Here is a 17,578-nt window from a genome sequence, read left to right on the forward strand (position 1 = left end):
TAGAAGACTGCATGGGTAGTGCACATATGATTGAATCACTGCAGGTGTTAGTGTCTGGGTACTTAGAGTGCTGCAAGGAGAGTGGATGGTGAATTTATAAGTGCTTGGGTTTTAGCACAGTGTTTGGATTAAATCATGGGACTGGCTGGGTAATTGTAGGAGTGCAAAGGTAGTAACAAGGAGATTACGAAACGATATAGGTAGCACTCAAAGGATTGTAGAAGTGCATGAGTTTGTGTTGCATCCTGCTTTCATTTCTTTTCTGTCCTTCTTTAGTGTTTGTCATTACTTGCTCAGCAGTCATCTATGATGTCACATAGTGTTCCAATTGTGTATGCTTGAAAGCAGGGACAGTTACATCTGTGGATCTATTTTATTCTATTTTATCTACCTGACCAAAATCTTATCTTCAATAAACCTAATCCGTTTCATATACTGGACTTAAAGACTTCAATTTGTTACAATTTGGGCGACGAGGTACAGAGCCTATGCGTGAAGAAAAGACTGGATTACTGCAACTAAGAATTTGAGAATACTGCGACTAGAGAACTTTTTGAAGCCAAAGAGGAAAAGGTATTTAATGAGAGCACACTGGTCAACCCCACCAGTGTCCTTTGTGATCTGGACAGCCTGTTGCCCCAGGGTGTTGGAGTTCTAACTGCATGATTTGGACATTATTGACCTGAGAACTAGACACTGAACTTTGATGTCTGTCATATTTTAAAAAGTCTGCCATCAAGTGTGAGGAAGTGGATGCGCAGTATTTGCATATTATTAGATATTACAAGTGAGAAAGCAACCTTGCCAGAGAGAAGGCAGAGGATTTGAGCACTTTTACACACTTGTCAAGAAAAATGATGCTGTAATTAAGGAAGTGCCTGATACATCGCTGCGTGTTTAATTGTTAATGAAAGGCAGAGCAAGGCGAACTGTGAGTGCAGCGTTTCAACTGCTATCAGAGACTGTCACAAGTTTATGAACACGGACTAATGACATTGTTAGCATAGCAAAGCACAGTTATGAAGAGGTGAAGAGGTGAATTAAAAATCAGTGTGTTTCAATGGTTACCAATTACCATAATTGTGATTGTGTCACTTGGCACTTGCAACCAGTAACATTCGCACTGAAGCCTCCTGCCTTACTCCAAGGATAAAAGATCGTTTATTGATCTATATTTAAACTGTGATGATAGCGTGAGGAGCAGGTGGCAATATTTACAGTGAAGCTGGAAAGGAAACTGTCTTTTAAAATTTGTCGTCTGCAAGTAATGTGTGACTGTGTGAGGATCAAGCGCCATCTAGTAGAACTGTTTGGGTGCTTAGTTTCCTGCCTTCCTACGAGTATAGGGAGATTTTGATCATCTTTGTTTTCAAAGTCAGTTGTGATGTCTGGCAGTGTGATTACAGTGTTTTAATAACTATTTAAACAATATTTCAATCCTCATCGGATGTCACAATATTGAAGTAAGCCAAGTTACCGTTACCTTCAGAACTGGGCTCGAGCGAACTGTTACTTGGAGCGATCTCGAGCTAGTCCTACGTCAATGACTGTGTTTGAATCCCCGATGAAATCAATGCTTGCATCGCGTCATTCACGTTGCTCCTACAAGTCCAACTTCCCGTAAAAAGGACGCGATTACGACGTCTGCGGCCATTTTAGATAACATCACCATGAAAACACCTCTGCAAGGCATTGGATCAACATTTCGGATCGGAGCTTCTTCTATATTATGTCACATATACGAAATTATGGTATTTATGTTCATTTTATTCAAAGACAGAGACCTCGGGTGAGAGATCGCTCACCGGAGTTTGTTTACTCATTTTATTGCTTAAGGGAATATTAACATTTTAGTGTATTTAGTTTTATGAAAGTGGTGGTAGAGTCTCATATATGTGTTTTTGGGAAGGAGTGCATATTATTTGTGTTGTGATTTATGATTGGTATATGTGGGTATTGGAACTGATAAGACTACAGTGAGATAGTATCTTTAATGGTTGAGGTGTTTAGTCGTTTTCATTTTGCATGTGTGTATTGGAGCTGATAATACTACAGTGAGTTAGTTTCTTTAATGCAATGAGCCATTCATATGCTCAACTAAGGTTGAGGTGCTCAGTTTTCAATTCAAGATGTGTGTTTGAAGTTACATTCATTTAGTTGTTCGGGGGACTTATTGAATGTGTACGTTGTGAGGAGTTCTAGGTGCTTCTCGGTTTTATATGTTTAAGGTTTGCATCTAATGATGAACCTTGTTTTACAAATTTCAATGTTTTGTAGAGTTTAGAGATTTTCTGGACCACTTATGTGCTCTAATGTTTTTAGAGGAGTTCAGTTTGTTGGATGTTTAAAGAACCACAGGTGTTCGCTATGTTTGATTTGTAGGACTACAGGTGTTCGCTATGTTTCATTTGTAGAACCACAGGGTTTTGCTATCTTTTATGCTTAGAGAGCCGCAGGTTGCTCATTTGTAGAACCACTCGTGTTTGCTATCTTTTATCTATTTATTGAACCACAAAGTGCTCTAAGGTTTAGAGGTGTTCAAATTGTTGGGTGTTTAAAGAGCCGTGATTGCTCATTGATATGAATTATTTATATGCTCTAATGTTTTAGAGAAATTCACATTTATTTGTCAAATCCACTCATTTCAATTCTTGTGGATTTTGTACCTTGTGGGTGACTGTATTTTCTTTCGCACTTTCACCATTTGATGTTCTATCTCTTTCTTTTACTTTACCAATATTTTTACTGTATATGTGCTGTATGTTCTTTTATCTATTTTTCTTCTTATCTTGTTTTATTTTGTCAAGGGGGAAGATGTGTTGCATCCTGCTTTCATTTCTTCTCTGTCCTTCTTTAGTGTTTGTCATTACTTGCTCAGCAGGCATCTATGATGTCACATAGTGTTCCAATTGTGTTTGCTTGAAAGCAGGGACCGTTACATATGTGGCTGAGCTGGAGTCCATCTGCTTCTGGTGGGGTTTCTATTATTGGATCTATTTTATTCTATTTTATCTACCTGACCAGAATCTTATCTTCAATAAACCTAATCTGTTTCATATACTGGACTTCAAGACTTCAATTTGTTACAGTTAGTGCCAAGTTTCATTACATGAGTACACTAAGCATACATGCAACTGTATACATAGTTTCTGAAGACATACTTAACTCATTACACACTATCTAGTAAAGTAGATAAGTGCAACATGCTACATAGGGTAGTATATGGTGATTTATTTTTGAGTTACATCTTGACCATTCAATGTACAAGCATGCTATTTCATTAAACTGCACATCACAATAGACTTAAGAAAGAGGAGCAATTAACAACACATTTAATGATCATTTTTAAAACCACATATATTTTCAGCTTTGTATCTAAAATGATATGGCATCATTCAGCTATACCTTTTCTCAAACTACAAAAAGAAGCTTAATTAGCATCACCTTATTTTACCATTCTATCTTTAATTATATGCCATAGTTTAACTTTACCTTCTGTACAAACTCATAACAGAAACCTAATTAAAAACACCTTATACGATCATCTTTCAAACACCACAGTTGTGCTGCGTGCTTACCAAAGTATCGGTAATTGTGCAGTATCATTTAACTATACCTTTGTAGAGAGCATCTTTCAAAATACCAATTTGTACTGCATCTTCAACCAAGTATCTAAAAATAGGAGGCATCATTCAGCTACACCTTTGGACAGACTTAAAAATATACATAGTAATGTGCAATGAAGCTAATCCCAATATACATCTCTACATTTAATAATATATTTCAAACAACACAGTTTTAGAGTAGTGTCAAATATTTTCTCTGTTGAATGTACAATCTCACACTCTGAGACAGGATGTTCTTTTATACACAGTCAATAGAAATCACCAGTAATGGCAATCTTTCCCTCTATTTTTCCATACAAATGCACATAAGCAACAAATGACATTGCTTCCCAGAGATTTTCAAATTGTAAAACACATTTTCATTGGTCATAGATAATAACCCTTTTCAACTGACTTCTTCACCCCGTCTGCTTAATGGCAGTTTCCATTGCAACACCTCATGCAACATTCAACTTAACTGACAGGTCACAAGTTCACCATATTTTCAAGTTCACCACACAATGTTCCAAATGCAACCAGCAGATGTGGTTGGCTTTGCATAACATGACCATATCCTTTCTGCTGTTTATTTATTTATATATTTATTTTAACATTTATAAAGCGCACTGTTACCGAACGGTGTTCTGGCGCTGTAATAATAGCTCCCCTAGCTAAGCCCAAGGTTTAATTTGTAAACAACCACGTTTTCAAGCTTCTCTGAAACATCAGAAGGTCCGTGGACAGTTGGAGTGCCACCGGGAGGGCATTCCAGGCCAGAGTAGCCCCTCAAAAAAAACATCTGCCCCCAACACATTTTCCTGATGCGTGGGGGTCTTAATCAGCCCAAGTGCAGCTGACCTGAGGAGTCTCCCTGGCCTGTACCAGTTGAAATATCGCCCAAAGAATGGTGGGCCAATTCCATGGACTGCCTTAAAAACAATGTGCATTGTTGTTCCTCCCAAAGTGTTTAAAGCCAAGATGAGGTGGTGGTCCCCGTAAGCCTGCATTTGCATTTTAGTGCCCCGGGAAATGGCGGTCACTGGGGTGTGTGGGGAGCTGAAGCCCCCCCACAAGGGTTTGAGTTTTTTTTCAAAAAGAGCCCTGGGACAGCGGGGGCCATTTGACCTCGCTAATATTTACAAAAAGCTCCGGGCGGTGGTCCCTGGGATTTGGGTGGACTTGGAGGCCCCCACACATTAATACACAAGCCCCAGGGGGTGGCAGTCCCCGAGGCTGCTGAAGGGCAGCCCGGGGAAAGAAAAAGGTGTCTGCCTAGTGCTGCTGTTTACTTAATGTTTAAACATTATTTTCCTGGTTTTACTATAATATATTTATTCAGTTCTTTTTTATTATTATTATTATTATTATGTTTCTTATATAGCGCCTGAATCAACCCCCGAAGGGGTATCTCGGCGCTTGCCTTGGGAACCCGTCCTGGCTTTTCCCTGTGAGATAGCCCCTACAGGGCATCCCCAAAGTGAAAGCCTGGCATCCCGCCGCGGGGGGCCGTTGTGGAGACTAAGCAAGCTTAATGCCCAGAGTTGCAGAGTGTGAACCCACGATTAGGTCAGGCACCGAAGCAAGAATTATCGAGTCCATGGACATTTGAGCTCAAGACCCTGGCGCGTCGGGAATTGAACCCTGGTCCCGGGTCTGACCTCTGCTTCAGGGTCTGCCTGCTCTAACCAGTGAGCCACACTTCTCCACTATCCACTATCTTTTGTATATGCTCTGAATTTTTATTTACTTTTATATATTTTGTATTTATGTATTTATCTTGTTCTTTTGTGGCCTATTAAGTCGAAATAAAGATATTAACTGATTGTGTGAAATTGAATTCCACCAGCAATATACAAGGTGTATACAGGTAATTTACTGTGGATGTGTATGTTTTTTTTTCTTATCCTGCTAATTACAAGTGGCTTGGATTAGGTGCGGAAATACCACGCTGCCGGAAATAACATTTGTAGCCAGTATCATTGTGTTTAAATATGACTATTCCAAGTCCATCCTGGGATTTTTTCTGGGTGAAAGTTCACTCAAAATCGCAATTACATGTGAAGAACTGTATCATTTGCCAAATGATCTGAGCTGGTAGTAAAAGGGAGCTGTAGAGGACAGTGCAGGGCTAGGTTGGAGCTGTGGACAGGGTGGCAAAGACTGAGGGACAGGGGAAGGGGACAGAGGTCATGCTGAGGGATCATGGGCATGAATTAGGGTGTGCTTGCAACCAGAGTTACATTTCATTTTACTGATGAATTTCCTACACTCAGCAAGGTGCAGGAACATCAGCCCATTTGTAATTGAGCAAAACCATATCACACCTGAGATACTGTAAGGTATTTACAACATACTTGAGACAATTATTCTTGCATAGTATCCTGTTTTCCATAAAAATATTTAATCTCTACTGGCATGCGATAACATATTGGAGAGGTTAGTGATATCATAGTGCCCCATAATCTTATTGTCAGGCCAGGCATCCTTGGTATGGGTTCCCCCAGACTTTTTGCCTTTTGACTCCCCAGTTTTACTGTTTTGCCAACTTCATTTTTGCTGCCATTAGAAATGGGAGCACTTTACCATGCTTTCCAGTTCTAAATTGCATTTGCTCTTTACAAATAAACTTCTGCCTATCCACAATTGGCATATTTAATTTTTTTTACAACAAATTCAATTACAAATTTATTTTTGATTTAGTGCTTTTCTGTGATCAACAAAAATAGGTACAAATTCAATACTTTATAATTCATACCCACAGCTTCTTTTAACTCCTAAGGGGGTGAGGGGGCCGTGTGCGGCGCGCCCATGCTGGTGATGGAACCGCACCGTCACCAGCCTCGGTTGAGCTGTGCTCATGACGGAGCAGTTCCGTCATGGCCCCGCCTGCTCAATAGAACGTGCCGCGCAGGCGCGAAGTCAGCGCCGCGCAGGCACATTGAGCGGGCCATGACGGAACTGCTCCATCATCAGCGCAGCGCTACCGCGGCTGATGACAGAGCGGTTCCAGATCATGCATCTCACGAGGGACTGCTCCATTTGCTATGGATTCACCGCATCAGGACTGACCCATCGCTCACTCACCCCAATGCATTACTGCCGCTGCGTGGAATTACTGACAGATCTTGTTGCTTGCAAGCAGAATCAAGGTACTAGTACTCAGTGGGCTCTGAATGGGTCCTGTATCCAGCCCGCGCTCCATCATGGTGGGCCTGAACTGTTGAACCGCCCCACCCCCTTAGCGCTGCGGCTGAGTAGCCGCCGCAGCGAAGGTGTTAAAGAACAATGCTACTGTGGTCATCATCAACTCCGATAAGGGAGGCAACATTGTCTTGTGGGATAAGCATCTTTACAGAGCTGAAGCCTATCAGCATATTAACAACGTTGAATACCATGAGCAAACAAATGCTTCTTTTGTCAGGAAAATGAACATAGATTTCAAGGATGAACTCACCACATGGCAGAGGGAAGGTCTCATCCCCAGAGATGAATTTAAATATTTGAACAAAGAATTTCCGACCTTTCCTACATTTTATTTAATCCCCAATGTTCATAAGGCACATACTCTATGCCTGGAAGACCGATATTCTCAGCCAAAAACAGTACATTCAAATGCACCTCGAGCTATGTAGACTTTTACCTCCAAGATCTTGTGGTTAATTTGCCTTCCTAACTACGTGACTCTAGTGACTTTTTATTGAAACTGAATTCAGTGCAATGATCCAATGAATATCTGCTCTTAACATTAGATATTACCGCTCTGTATACAAGCATCCGACAGAGCGATGGAATAAATCCTGTAGGGTATTATTTGCGACATAGGTGTATTTCAATGTATAAACACAATGCAATGTTGGTTAAAATTATACACTGGTGTCTCCATAACAACATTTTCATGTTTGATGGCAAGATTTTCAAACAAAAACAGGGCGTTGCTATGGGGGCATGCTTCTCCCCCAGCTACGCGTGTCTTCACATAGGCTGATGGGAGGAGCATGTTCTCAAGGTCGATAACAAAGCACTTTTTGACAAGCATGTTGCTCATATAAGGAGATATATTGATGATGTTTTTATTGTGTGCGAGGGAACACATACTGAAGTCTGTAATTTCATTGATGTCATCAACAAGAACGATTACAACCTCAATTCTATGGCACATATTGATCCTACAACCATCAATGTTTTAGATATCACAGTGTTTATTGAGAAGGGTGTAATTGAAAATTGTTTATATAGGAAACCGACAGCAGGCAATAAACTATTGCATGCCTCAAGCTTTCACCCTCAGCAAACTACGTCTAGGCGTACGTACGGCAAATTTTTGCGTATCCGGAAGGCGTGCCGTTCCAATACTACTCCAGTGATAGCACAGCAGGCCACAAAAGAAAGGTTAATGGAGAGACGCTATGATTCCAAAAAATTGGACATAGCCATAAAAAAAGCCAATGGCAAAGATAGACAAGAGCTATTGAAACCAGTCAACAAACTTAGCAATGCAGCCATGTCTACATTTCCATGTAACTGATGACACAGAAGATGATAGTAGGTTGAATGATATATCCTGCAGGTTCATCTCGACTTATAGCAAACAGGCTAATGCCATTAAAAGCATTATCAATTCCCAATGGCCTTTACTGCTTACCGATGCTCCACTTCAACAGATACTACCCAGCAAACCCAATTTTACATTTCGCAAAGCTTACCCTATGCGCAGTGATTTAGTCAAAACTAGTCCTGAGTTAGATACTAAAAGCAGTTGGCTCACCCCCCAAAAATGTCTTTTTAAGTGCAGCTCATGCCGTGCCATCAAGTTTGGGGTGAATTCCTCTTCCTATTCAACCGTTTTCTCTGATTCTCCCATCATGCTCAATGGATACTTCACATGTCGAACAGAGTTTGCTGTCTATGTTTTAAACTGTGTCTGCCGGTTACGTTATGCCGGAAGCACTAAATTGCAAGTCTTCACACATATATTGCAACACCTCCGGGCAACTGTCAATTCAGACCCTACGTATCCCGTTGCGAGACACATCAAATTGGAGCATAACAATACTCTTAATGTGCTCCAGTATTTTGTCATTGACATCGTGCCTATCAACAAACGAGGAGGAAAACATGAGAAGACGCTTAGACAGCTGGAAACCCAGTACATTATTGAACTTGACAGTAAAGCCTTCGGGGGTTTGAACATCTGTGAGGATCTGCATTATTACCTGTAGATGCCCAGCCGCACAGCCACTACACATGCTCTGCAATTGATTACATTTTATAAATTTTATGGCTTTTAACTATTAATTTAGTTGTGTACATATGAATTTTTGGTGTTACGTGATTTATTAATATATTTGCACTGTTAGAACATTGGTCAAGTTATGATACCAAAGACCACCGGACACAAAATAATGACAGATACGAAGAAAGCGCTCTCTAAGGGGATAGTATCAACAGCAAAGAATTTAGTTACCGCTAATGCATTTTGGAGAATCACGTCTCCTTGTTCAAACACTGGTCTGTGGTCCAAGCACATATTTACATAGTTGAATTGTTGTATAGCATTTTTGGACCCAAGTTTAATTTTCCCAATTCATGCCCTTATATAGGTATAAATTACCTTGGGCCCAATTTACAGAACTAAGTTAAGACAAATTCCTAAACTTACTACTTTTGGTATTCACAGTAGTTAGCATTTTGTCTTAAGACAGACTTAAGACAGACTTGAGACAGAATCCTAATATAGGTCTGTCTTAAGTCTGCCTTAAGTTTGTTTTAAGACAAAATCCTAACTTCTGTGAATACCAAAAGTAGTAAGTTCAGGATTTTGTCTTCAGTTAGTTCTGCGAATCAGCCCCCTTGTCCTTATATAGGCATAGAAATCATAACCATATTTAGACATAGCCCATGCAGTCCAAATACAGGCATGGATACTTCCACTAGTTCCGAAAAGCCACACCGATCTCTTGGAAAATTCGGCTTCAGCAGTTAGGTACCCCTTGTTTTAATATTGATTTTTCCAAGAACTCATGGAGTTTTCAAAGAACTGCGATCCTTTGAAGACATTATTATGTCCAACTTTACATCAAACTCGGCACTTTCAAAGTATAAATATGCCCACACTTGCCCTAGCAAACACACGGTGCTTTCGAGCAGTTCGACTATCTACTTGCCCGACACAGCTTGCTGCAGCAAGTGCAGAAGGAAGCCGACCTCCAGCTGGCACACTGAGAGAGATGGTGTCTTTTCTCTTGCTGAGAAATCCAGCTCCAGTGTTTCCAAGGTCCCCTTGCGGGGTGTTGGGAAACCGAGTCCTGAGACTGACAGATACCAGACCTTCTTCATTCTAAACCAAGGTACGGAGCTGGTTAGACCCTAAGAGAAATCTTGAATAGATTCTTGGCAAAGAATACCAAACTTATACTACACCTCACTTACTTCTTCCCTCGTACTAGACTTAGGTTAGGTACATCAGGGTAGGCGTATTTTAGAAGCACCAGCTGAGTACATTTTAGTATTTATTTATTTACGTATGTATTTTATGGCTTAGAAACCATACCATGCTTTTACAGTATTATTGTATAATACTCTTCTTGCTGTACGCATTATACTTTACAGTCAGTATTACAATTGTAGCAGTTCATTTCTTCTGCATGAGAAAGAAGACTGTTCAATAAATACTTGTATTGAAAAAGCCCGTCTCTCTATTTCTCTGCACCTTTGAGGAAACGAAGCATGCACGATTGACTGAGTAAAATATCTATCTATTGTTTCCACGACTCTGGAGATACGTTTTTCTCTTGGGGAAACAAAGTTGTCATGTTTATGCGGTTGTCAGAAACTAATCCCTTCTTGTTTATTCGAGAACGTTTCTAGGGACCTCTGAGCTAGCTGGCACTCACAATTAAGTCTAATATATTCGATAGAGACATAGTAGACCTAAGTCCTACGTCAAATCTATAGGATATATTATTCCAATGCGCCGAGCCGATTGGGAATATAGGAACTACACTACAGAATTGTGACATAGAAAATGGACAACAGGGAAACAATGGTGCACTGGGTTACCACAGCAGCCATTCAGAAATGGCTATTTAGACCATGATTATTGTTTGAAATATTCTATCTCTTTACACCAATGTTGTGGACACATGTAAAATTGAATGAAATTTACAAGAAATTCAATTCTAAAGTGTGTCCCAATCTAGGATGTCTCCATTAGAATATTGCAGGGTGTCTTCGTGAACAGACTTTCTACTGTGAAAACGTCCATTCTATTGTGACTCGATAGTGTGGAAATCCTAGACTATAGTAGTCTGTGACCTGCTCATATGTGTACTCACACTAGCGGCTTCTTAGCTGTGAGGAATTGGTTTAACATTGAATTCAGTATTCTCCTCCTATAGTCATCCTATGGTAGGAATCTTGACATATTTCCCCCACATAGTGGCTAGAGAACTAAGGTGTGGAAGCATTCAAGATCTATTGACTGATCTCCTTGATATGGTTGTCTCATCTATGTTTTGTCTTATGTATGTGATTGGTGGACACTAAGATTGGTTATAACACTCTCACCTTGTGAGAACCCATATCCCTTGTTGGTATCATCATGTTTAATTACAGAAAATATTTTTGTTTAACCTAATGTCAAAATGTACTTTTCTACAAGGTGCTCTTAACCCACGACTATGTGATCTTGAAGAAAAGGGTAGGTGACTTCTGTCAGCATCTCTTCCCATGAGTAGGCCCCCTCCTTTCCTCCTAAGTGAAAACATTAAAAATGTAAAATCAATCAAATTATTAAAAACCACAGTACATCAATAAGTACACAAAATCACATTAAAACACAATGCATATATTGGTCAGTGTTATAGTGATCGTTATATTTCTCTAGTTCTGTTTCTTTGGTAGGGAATCTGGTCTTCATGTAAATGTATTCCCAATTCCTCATCTAGATTTAGACCTCCCGGGGTTTTGGTTTGGAGTTCTATGATATGCAATGATTCTCTTTGCCTGAGGTGTAGGACTCTGTTCCCCCCTCTTGTACTTTTCTGTACTTTCTCTATAGCATTGTATTTGAGAATGAAACTGTTAGACAGATGGTACTCTTCAAAGTGCTTAGCCACCGGACAGTGACTGTCCTTGTTAGGTTAGGTGGCCCATGTTGGGGGTGGAGGGGAGGTTTGGGGGGTGTTCTATGGGTCTGAAGACATGTGTGATTTCTTCCGGCACCCGTTTACTCTGGCCAGACCACTGTATGTCTCTGGACGGTGGTTTGTAGCTTTGAGCCTTGGGTGTATGCATGCCCCAAAATGAATGACAGAATATAAAGCATAGACTAGGGGAATATTGTATGTTGACTGATTGAGTCACAACATTCAGGCATATTCTGTCCCCTATGGTGTAACAATCTTGAACATATGTATGAGGCCCCAACTTGGTATAATCAAAGGTGATGTCAGCAAGTATCTTATATTAACTTTATGACCTAGAGAACCTGTCAGGCAAAGGGACACGCAATTACAATCTCTCTCTATGGCAGCAGGAACCTCCTACACAAATAAGGAAGGGGGGAAGTTTATACCGCGTACCAGACATTGGCACTATTGAACTCTCTCTTTTAAGCGCACAAATCACATCAACTCACAAAAAAATGGAGGAGGAAGCAGAAAGGAGGATTGTCACAATTAGGTTGTTTTGTCACCCCAACCGGGATTACATCTTTTGAAATGTTGAAAACTGAGTACCATTGGATTGGCGAGATTTCTTTAAATACCTACAAACAAGGGACTTTCTTATACGAGAACACAGAGGGAAAGTATGGGGTGAAGAAACAGCTTTTTTTGAGGTAATCATCCAATCCAGGGCCCACACTATTGGAGGATTTTACTTCTCGCTTATAGCAATGCTTCCGGATGATCTAGAGAAAACTTCCCGAACTGACAAGATATAGTAGCCATATCTGCTGAGGGATTTAAACATGCCTATTCTCTTTCCCAATCCATTCTCATGTCTACCAAACTTCAGACACAGTTCTATAAAACCTGCTTTTCTCTTTATTATACGTCAGACAAAATCGCCAAATGGGGAAATGGTAAGGGAACATACTGTCCTAGATGCAATACTTTTAAAGCCAACTCTGTTCATATTTTTTCCTTGTGTAGTGGGCTTACAAAGTTAATACGAGATATAGAGACATTTTCGACTACTGTCTTACAACGAAATATAGTCCTAACCAGTGAAGTCATTTTGCTAGGGGCCGCCGAGCCGGATCCTCCGGGTGACGGCCATGAGCTAATCTTTATTGCAATGGCAGTTCTAAGACAATGCATAGCCTCTGCGTGGCTAGATCCATTGACTCAGTCCTTCCAACAATGGTTAGCTAGACTTTTAGCGATCTTTAATCTGGAGGTTGCAATTTATAAATGGAAGGCTAAACATTGTCAGATTAGGGGACAAAACATCTGGTCTCCTTTGCTACAATGGAGTTTGGCTTAGGGTTTGGTTCAGAGCACAGTTCAAACTTGACGCTGACGCTGTTAGCTTATGTTAAATTTTCTTTTTCTTATTTTTTTTCTGCTTCTGCTTTCTTCTTGTTTAGTCTTCAAAAGTACTGTTGCTTTAGTCTTTTATGCTAGACTTAAATGTATGATGCCTTAGAACACTTATGCTGCCTTCAATAGAACATGTATTATGTTATTTTTTTTGTGTACTTGTCTGACCAGGGTGGTTGAGGGGAAGGGTGGTAACTATTGCTGTAAAAATCCAATAAAGATCATTTGAAAAGTAAGGAGGGCAGCTGCCCTGAGCCTGTTGGCAAGAGCAACCCATGAAAGGACCGACATTGAAAGATTCCGCTCTCCATGAAAAACAAAAAAAACGTGAAAAATGTAAAAAAGCTGAATCATCTAAATAGCGGGGGGTAATTTCACTCCAAGACTACATAGACAAGGAGATGGTCCACGTGGACTATGCATTTACACAACTGCCTCGTATGAATACCCAACCAAAAAAATGCTTGAGGAATGATTGGAATACTCGGCTAGAAGTTCAAAAGCTATGTTAATGATTCTCGTAAAATATGCCTGGGAGGATGGAGAAGGTATCCTAAAAGAGCTGAAAACATTGGAGGAAGATCTGAAAACACATAAAGAACAAGGGGGCATATTATCAAGGGATTTATCTCTGCTTTTTTGGCTTTAAAAGCCAAGAAAGTGGAGATAAAATTATCTCCTTATCAGCAACAGGATACTAACACGCAAATTCGCATGTTAGCACACTTTTTCTCTACGCTTCCCCTTGCATCTATAATGAGATGCAAAGGGGGCGTTCCAGAGAAAAATAATAGGAGAAATGTTGTCAAGCAACATTCCCAGAGATATGGCAGTTATTGTGCACTGTGATATCAGCACAATGGATGCACCGTATTTACAATGTAGTGTATTATGGAGCAAAAACGGCACAGATATGTGATGTATTTGTGTTGTGAAGGTGGTCTATTTCTTGACTTGCGTTCCAAGTGCAACGCAGCTCCAGAAATGCTCTTGGGGTTCTATGCTCACAAAGCTGTGTCAATCCTTACACCTGTTTCAAGCAGGTGCAGGGTTTTGATGTAGCATAGGACTAAAAGTGACTGAATTAAATATTATAGATTTCACTCAGTCACTTTTAGGAGGTGTTCCTATGCTAGGTCACCTCCATCCCCTACCCCCCCCAAAAAAGAATTTTGGGTACATCTATAATGGTGAAAGGCACTATGACTTTAATAATAACATACACTACCAATCATTGTACATTAAAAGTAACATCAATAACAGAACACAAGATTTGATGCCTACTCTGATAATAATAAATTTATGAACAGAAGGGTGTTAAAAAGAATAATTTGACCTTCACTCTCTATAAGATACTGATATGTTAGCCCATTCAGGGCTGGATAGTAAAGTTGGGGTGAAAAACATGGTGGGGGTCACCGAATAAGAACATACTAATTGATAAATCCAAGTGATTGAATGTGATATATGCAATGTTAACGCAAAAATGATAACTTTGCTAATGGTATACTCTGCACCATGAAATTAACACAAATGTTCTCCTCTCCCCAACATTTGTTTCTATCACAATTGCACAAAGCACTTTTTTCATCGACATTTCAATGATCTGTATTTTGTGTAACATGTTTTAAGATGACCGCGCTAATTGTGAAATGAATTTGAGTCCATCATCGCTGTTTACATAGATCTTGTGAGGATTCATGATATGAAATTGTCGTATGTTTTGCACAGAAACCTAACATTGACAAAGTCGTAAGGTGAAACGCGTCTTGGGGGGGTTGAGGGGTCTCCAATAAAGCACTTTGTACCATATACCAATGTTCTTTCCTCATTCGACGTTGGAGAAAATATGCTGATCGTTCTTTAAATATATATGCACTAAAATAAAGAAATAATCAAACCTGACTGATGGTGTGCGGCCTGTTGCTCTCCGAAGAGGAGACAGTGGTAATAATGTTTACGGGCTTGGTTCCGCCCAGAGGATCGCACCGCCAGCAAAATGAACTCCTTGGAACCCCGAAAAGTGGTTAGGGATGGCAGACGCTACCAAAGACTGGCTCTGATATGGTTTCCCGATGGGAGCATCAGTGAATGATACACACTTTTGTTTCAAAAATTAACTTTGAATTGAATATGGCATTACCCACTGGAGGGTTGTTTTCATCACCACAAATCCCAGGATGCATTATACATCCAATTATGGATGCCCACTAGAGGGCTTTAAAATAATGGGAGGAAACTCGATGGTAATGAAGGAATGCAGATGCAGAAGCCTCTGAGGAAAGTCGTAGCTCGACTGAAACGCGTCAGGACTGCACTAAAATAAAGAAATAATCAAACCTGACTGATGGTGTGTGGCTCGTTGCTCTTCGAAGAGGAGAGAGTGGTAATAATATATACATATATATATATATATATATATATATATATATATATATATATATATATATATATATATATATATATATATATATATATGTGTGTATAAGAAAGTCACTTTTACAATATATTGCTAGTTAATTTACTGGATGTGATGAATTTATGTGAGTACATATATATAATCACTACAATATTTTGGTACTCAATATTCTGGCTGTGGAAGATTTGTTCCACAATTTTTGAAGCTCAACATTTTTGAAAGATCTTACCCAACCCAAGGTACAAGCTAAAAACAATCTGAGTTTCTACTTTGTTTTTCTTCTAGGACCCTGATGACCTTGTGATGAAATGGGACTTGGAAACCAATCCATGGTAGAAGACTTCATTCTACTGGGGATGAGCAACAAGCTAGAGCTCCAACCTGTGCTCTTTATTATGTTCTTATTGGTCTACATTGTCACTATTTTTGGAAATGTTGGCATGATCCTCCTGGTATGGGTGTCTGACAGCCTTCAAACGCCAATGTACTTTTTTATCGCCCAGCTGTCATTTGTAGACCTCTGGTATTCTTGCACAGTTAATCCCAGGATGCTAGCTGACTTCCTGTCTCTTCAGAGGACTATCTCCATCCTAGGGTGTTTTGTTCAGTTGTTTTTCTTTGGGTCATTTGCTACCACTGAATGCTTTATTATTGCTGTGATGGCCTACGACCGCTACTTGGCTGTTTGCAACCCACTGCTATACTCCCTGCTCATGAATTCAACACTTACTGGTAAGCTGTTGTTCAGTGCATATTTTGGAGGCTTCCTCCATGGATTAATCCATACTTGTGGTGTTGTAAGACTACGTTACTGTGGGCCCAACCTTATACCTCATTTTGTGTGCGATCTCCCACAGCTTCTGAGGCTCTCCTGTTCTGACACCAGCCTTAATGTGGTTTTCATCTTCGTCTTTGGTGGTATTGCCGCAATGGGCTCTCTCATCATTGTTGTTGTATCCTATACCTTTATCCTCATGGCTGTTCTGAAGATCCGTTCAAGAGAGGGGAGACAGCGTGCCTTCTCCACATGCACATCCCATTTCACCTGTGTCTCCCTCAGTTATGGGACTATTTTCACCATGTACTTTCGACCTAAATCCATTTACTTGCCAGGACTGGATGCTATCGCTTCTGTGTGCTATGCTATTATGGTGCCTATGGTGAACCCTCTGATATACAGTCTTAGGAACTCAGAAGTGAAGGGGGCCCTGAGGAAAGTAATCCAGAGAATTAACATTTTATAGATTTTCAGTTTTACAATCAAAAGTCTTGAATACCAGGAATTACATTGTTTTCAAGTACATTCTAATAATACATCTGGTGGTATTTCAAGTACCTTTAGGGTGAGATCAAACCCAAATAACCCCTGGAGCCTGGATTTTATGTTAGTGTTACATTATGTTATGGGGTGCAATTCTGTGAAGCTATGATGTTACATGGTACCAATTTCCAAAACATTATATTATATCTAGGGTTATTCTTCACTTTGTATTTTATTATGGTTTATTTTGTCAATTGACCAACTCAGTGGTGTATGTTATGTTATGTTATAAAGAAATTTATATCGAGCACTAATACTCTGGAGTGTCCTGGCGCGCTCTGGAGTGTACATTGTAAGACTCTACAGACCTGTACCACAGACTACAGGATGACATTCAAAGCTGGGAAAACAAAACAACTCATCTCTCACACACATTCAAGGCACTAAATACAATTGGCACCACTACCTGAAAAGTGACATCTGTTCCACCACCACCAAGACACCTAAGCTCCACCGACCCCCTATTCACACACATCTCTTACATACATAGAACCAGATCATGAGGATGGGAATGTTCTTACATTGCTCTTCAAACATGAAATAGCATCTCACTCTACATAAGAGCATATTCCTCTCTTCTAGAATTCTGCAAGAATCTGAAGAATTGTCTTTTCAGTTAATCAACATACCCTATGTAATGCTGGGCACTCACACCTGTTCAGCACCAGAATAAACTTGCGGTGATTTA

At 40.0% G+C, this 17,578-nt stretch overlaps 1 protein-coding gene across 1 annotated transcript; it reads left to right on the plus strand.

Annotated features, from left to right (window-relative positions):
- The first annotated feature begins 15,877 nt into the window (after positions 1-15,877).
- LOC147735008 (olfactory receptor 5J3-like) lies at positions 15,878-16,813 on the plus strand. The gene has a single exon (XM_086952560.1). It carries the CDS (start codon positions 15,878-15,880, stop codon positions 16,811-16,813), a length of 936 nt encoding a protein of 311 aa, XP_086808686.1.
- The last annotated feature ends 765 nt before the right edge of the window (positions 16,814-17,578 follow it).

The sequence above is a fragment of the Lissotriton vulgaris genome, chromosome 1_2 (genome assembly GCF_964263255.1).
Source record: "Lissotriton vulgaris chromosome 1_2, aLisVul1.2, whole genome shotgun sequence".
Taxonomy (NCBI): Eukaryota; Metazoa; Chordata; class Amphibia; order Caudata; family Salamandridae; genus Lissotriton; species Lissotriton vulgaris.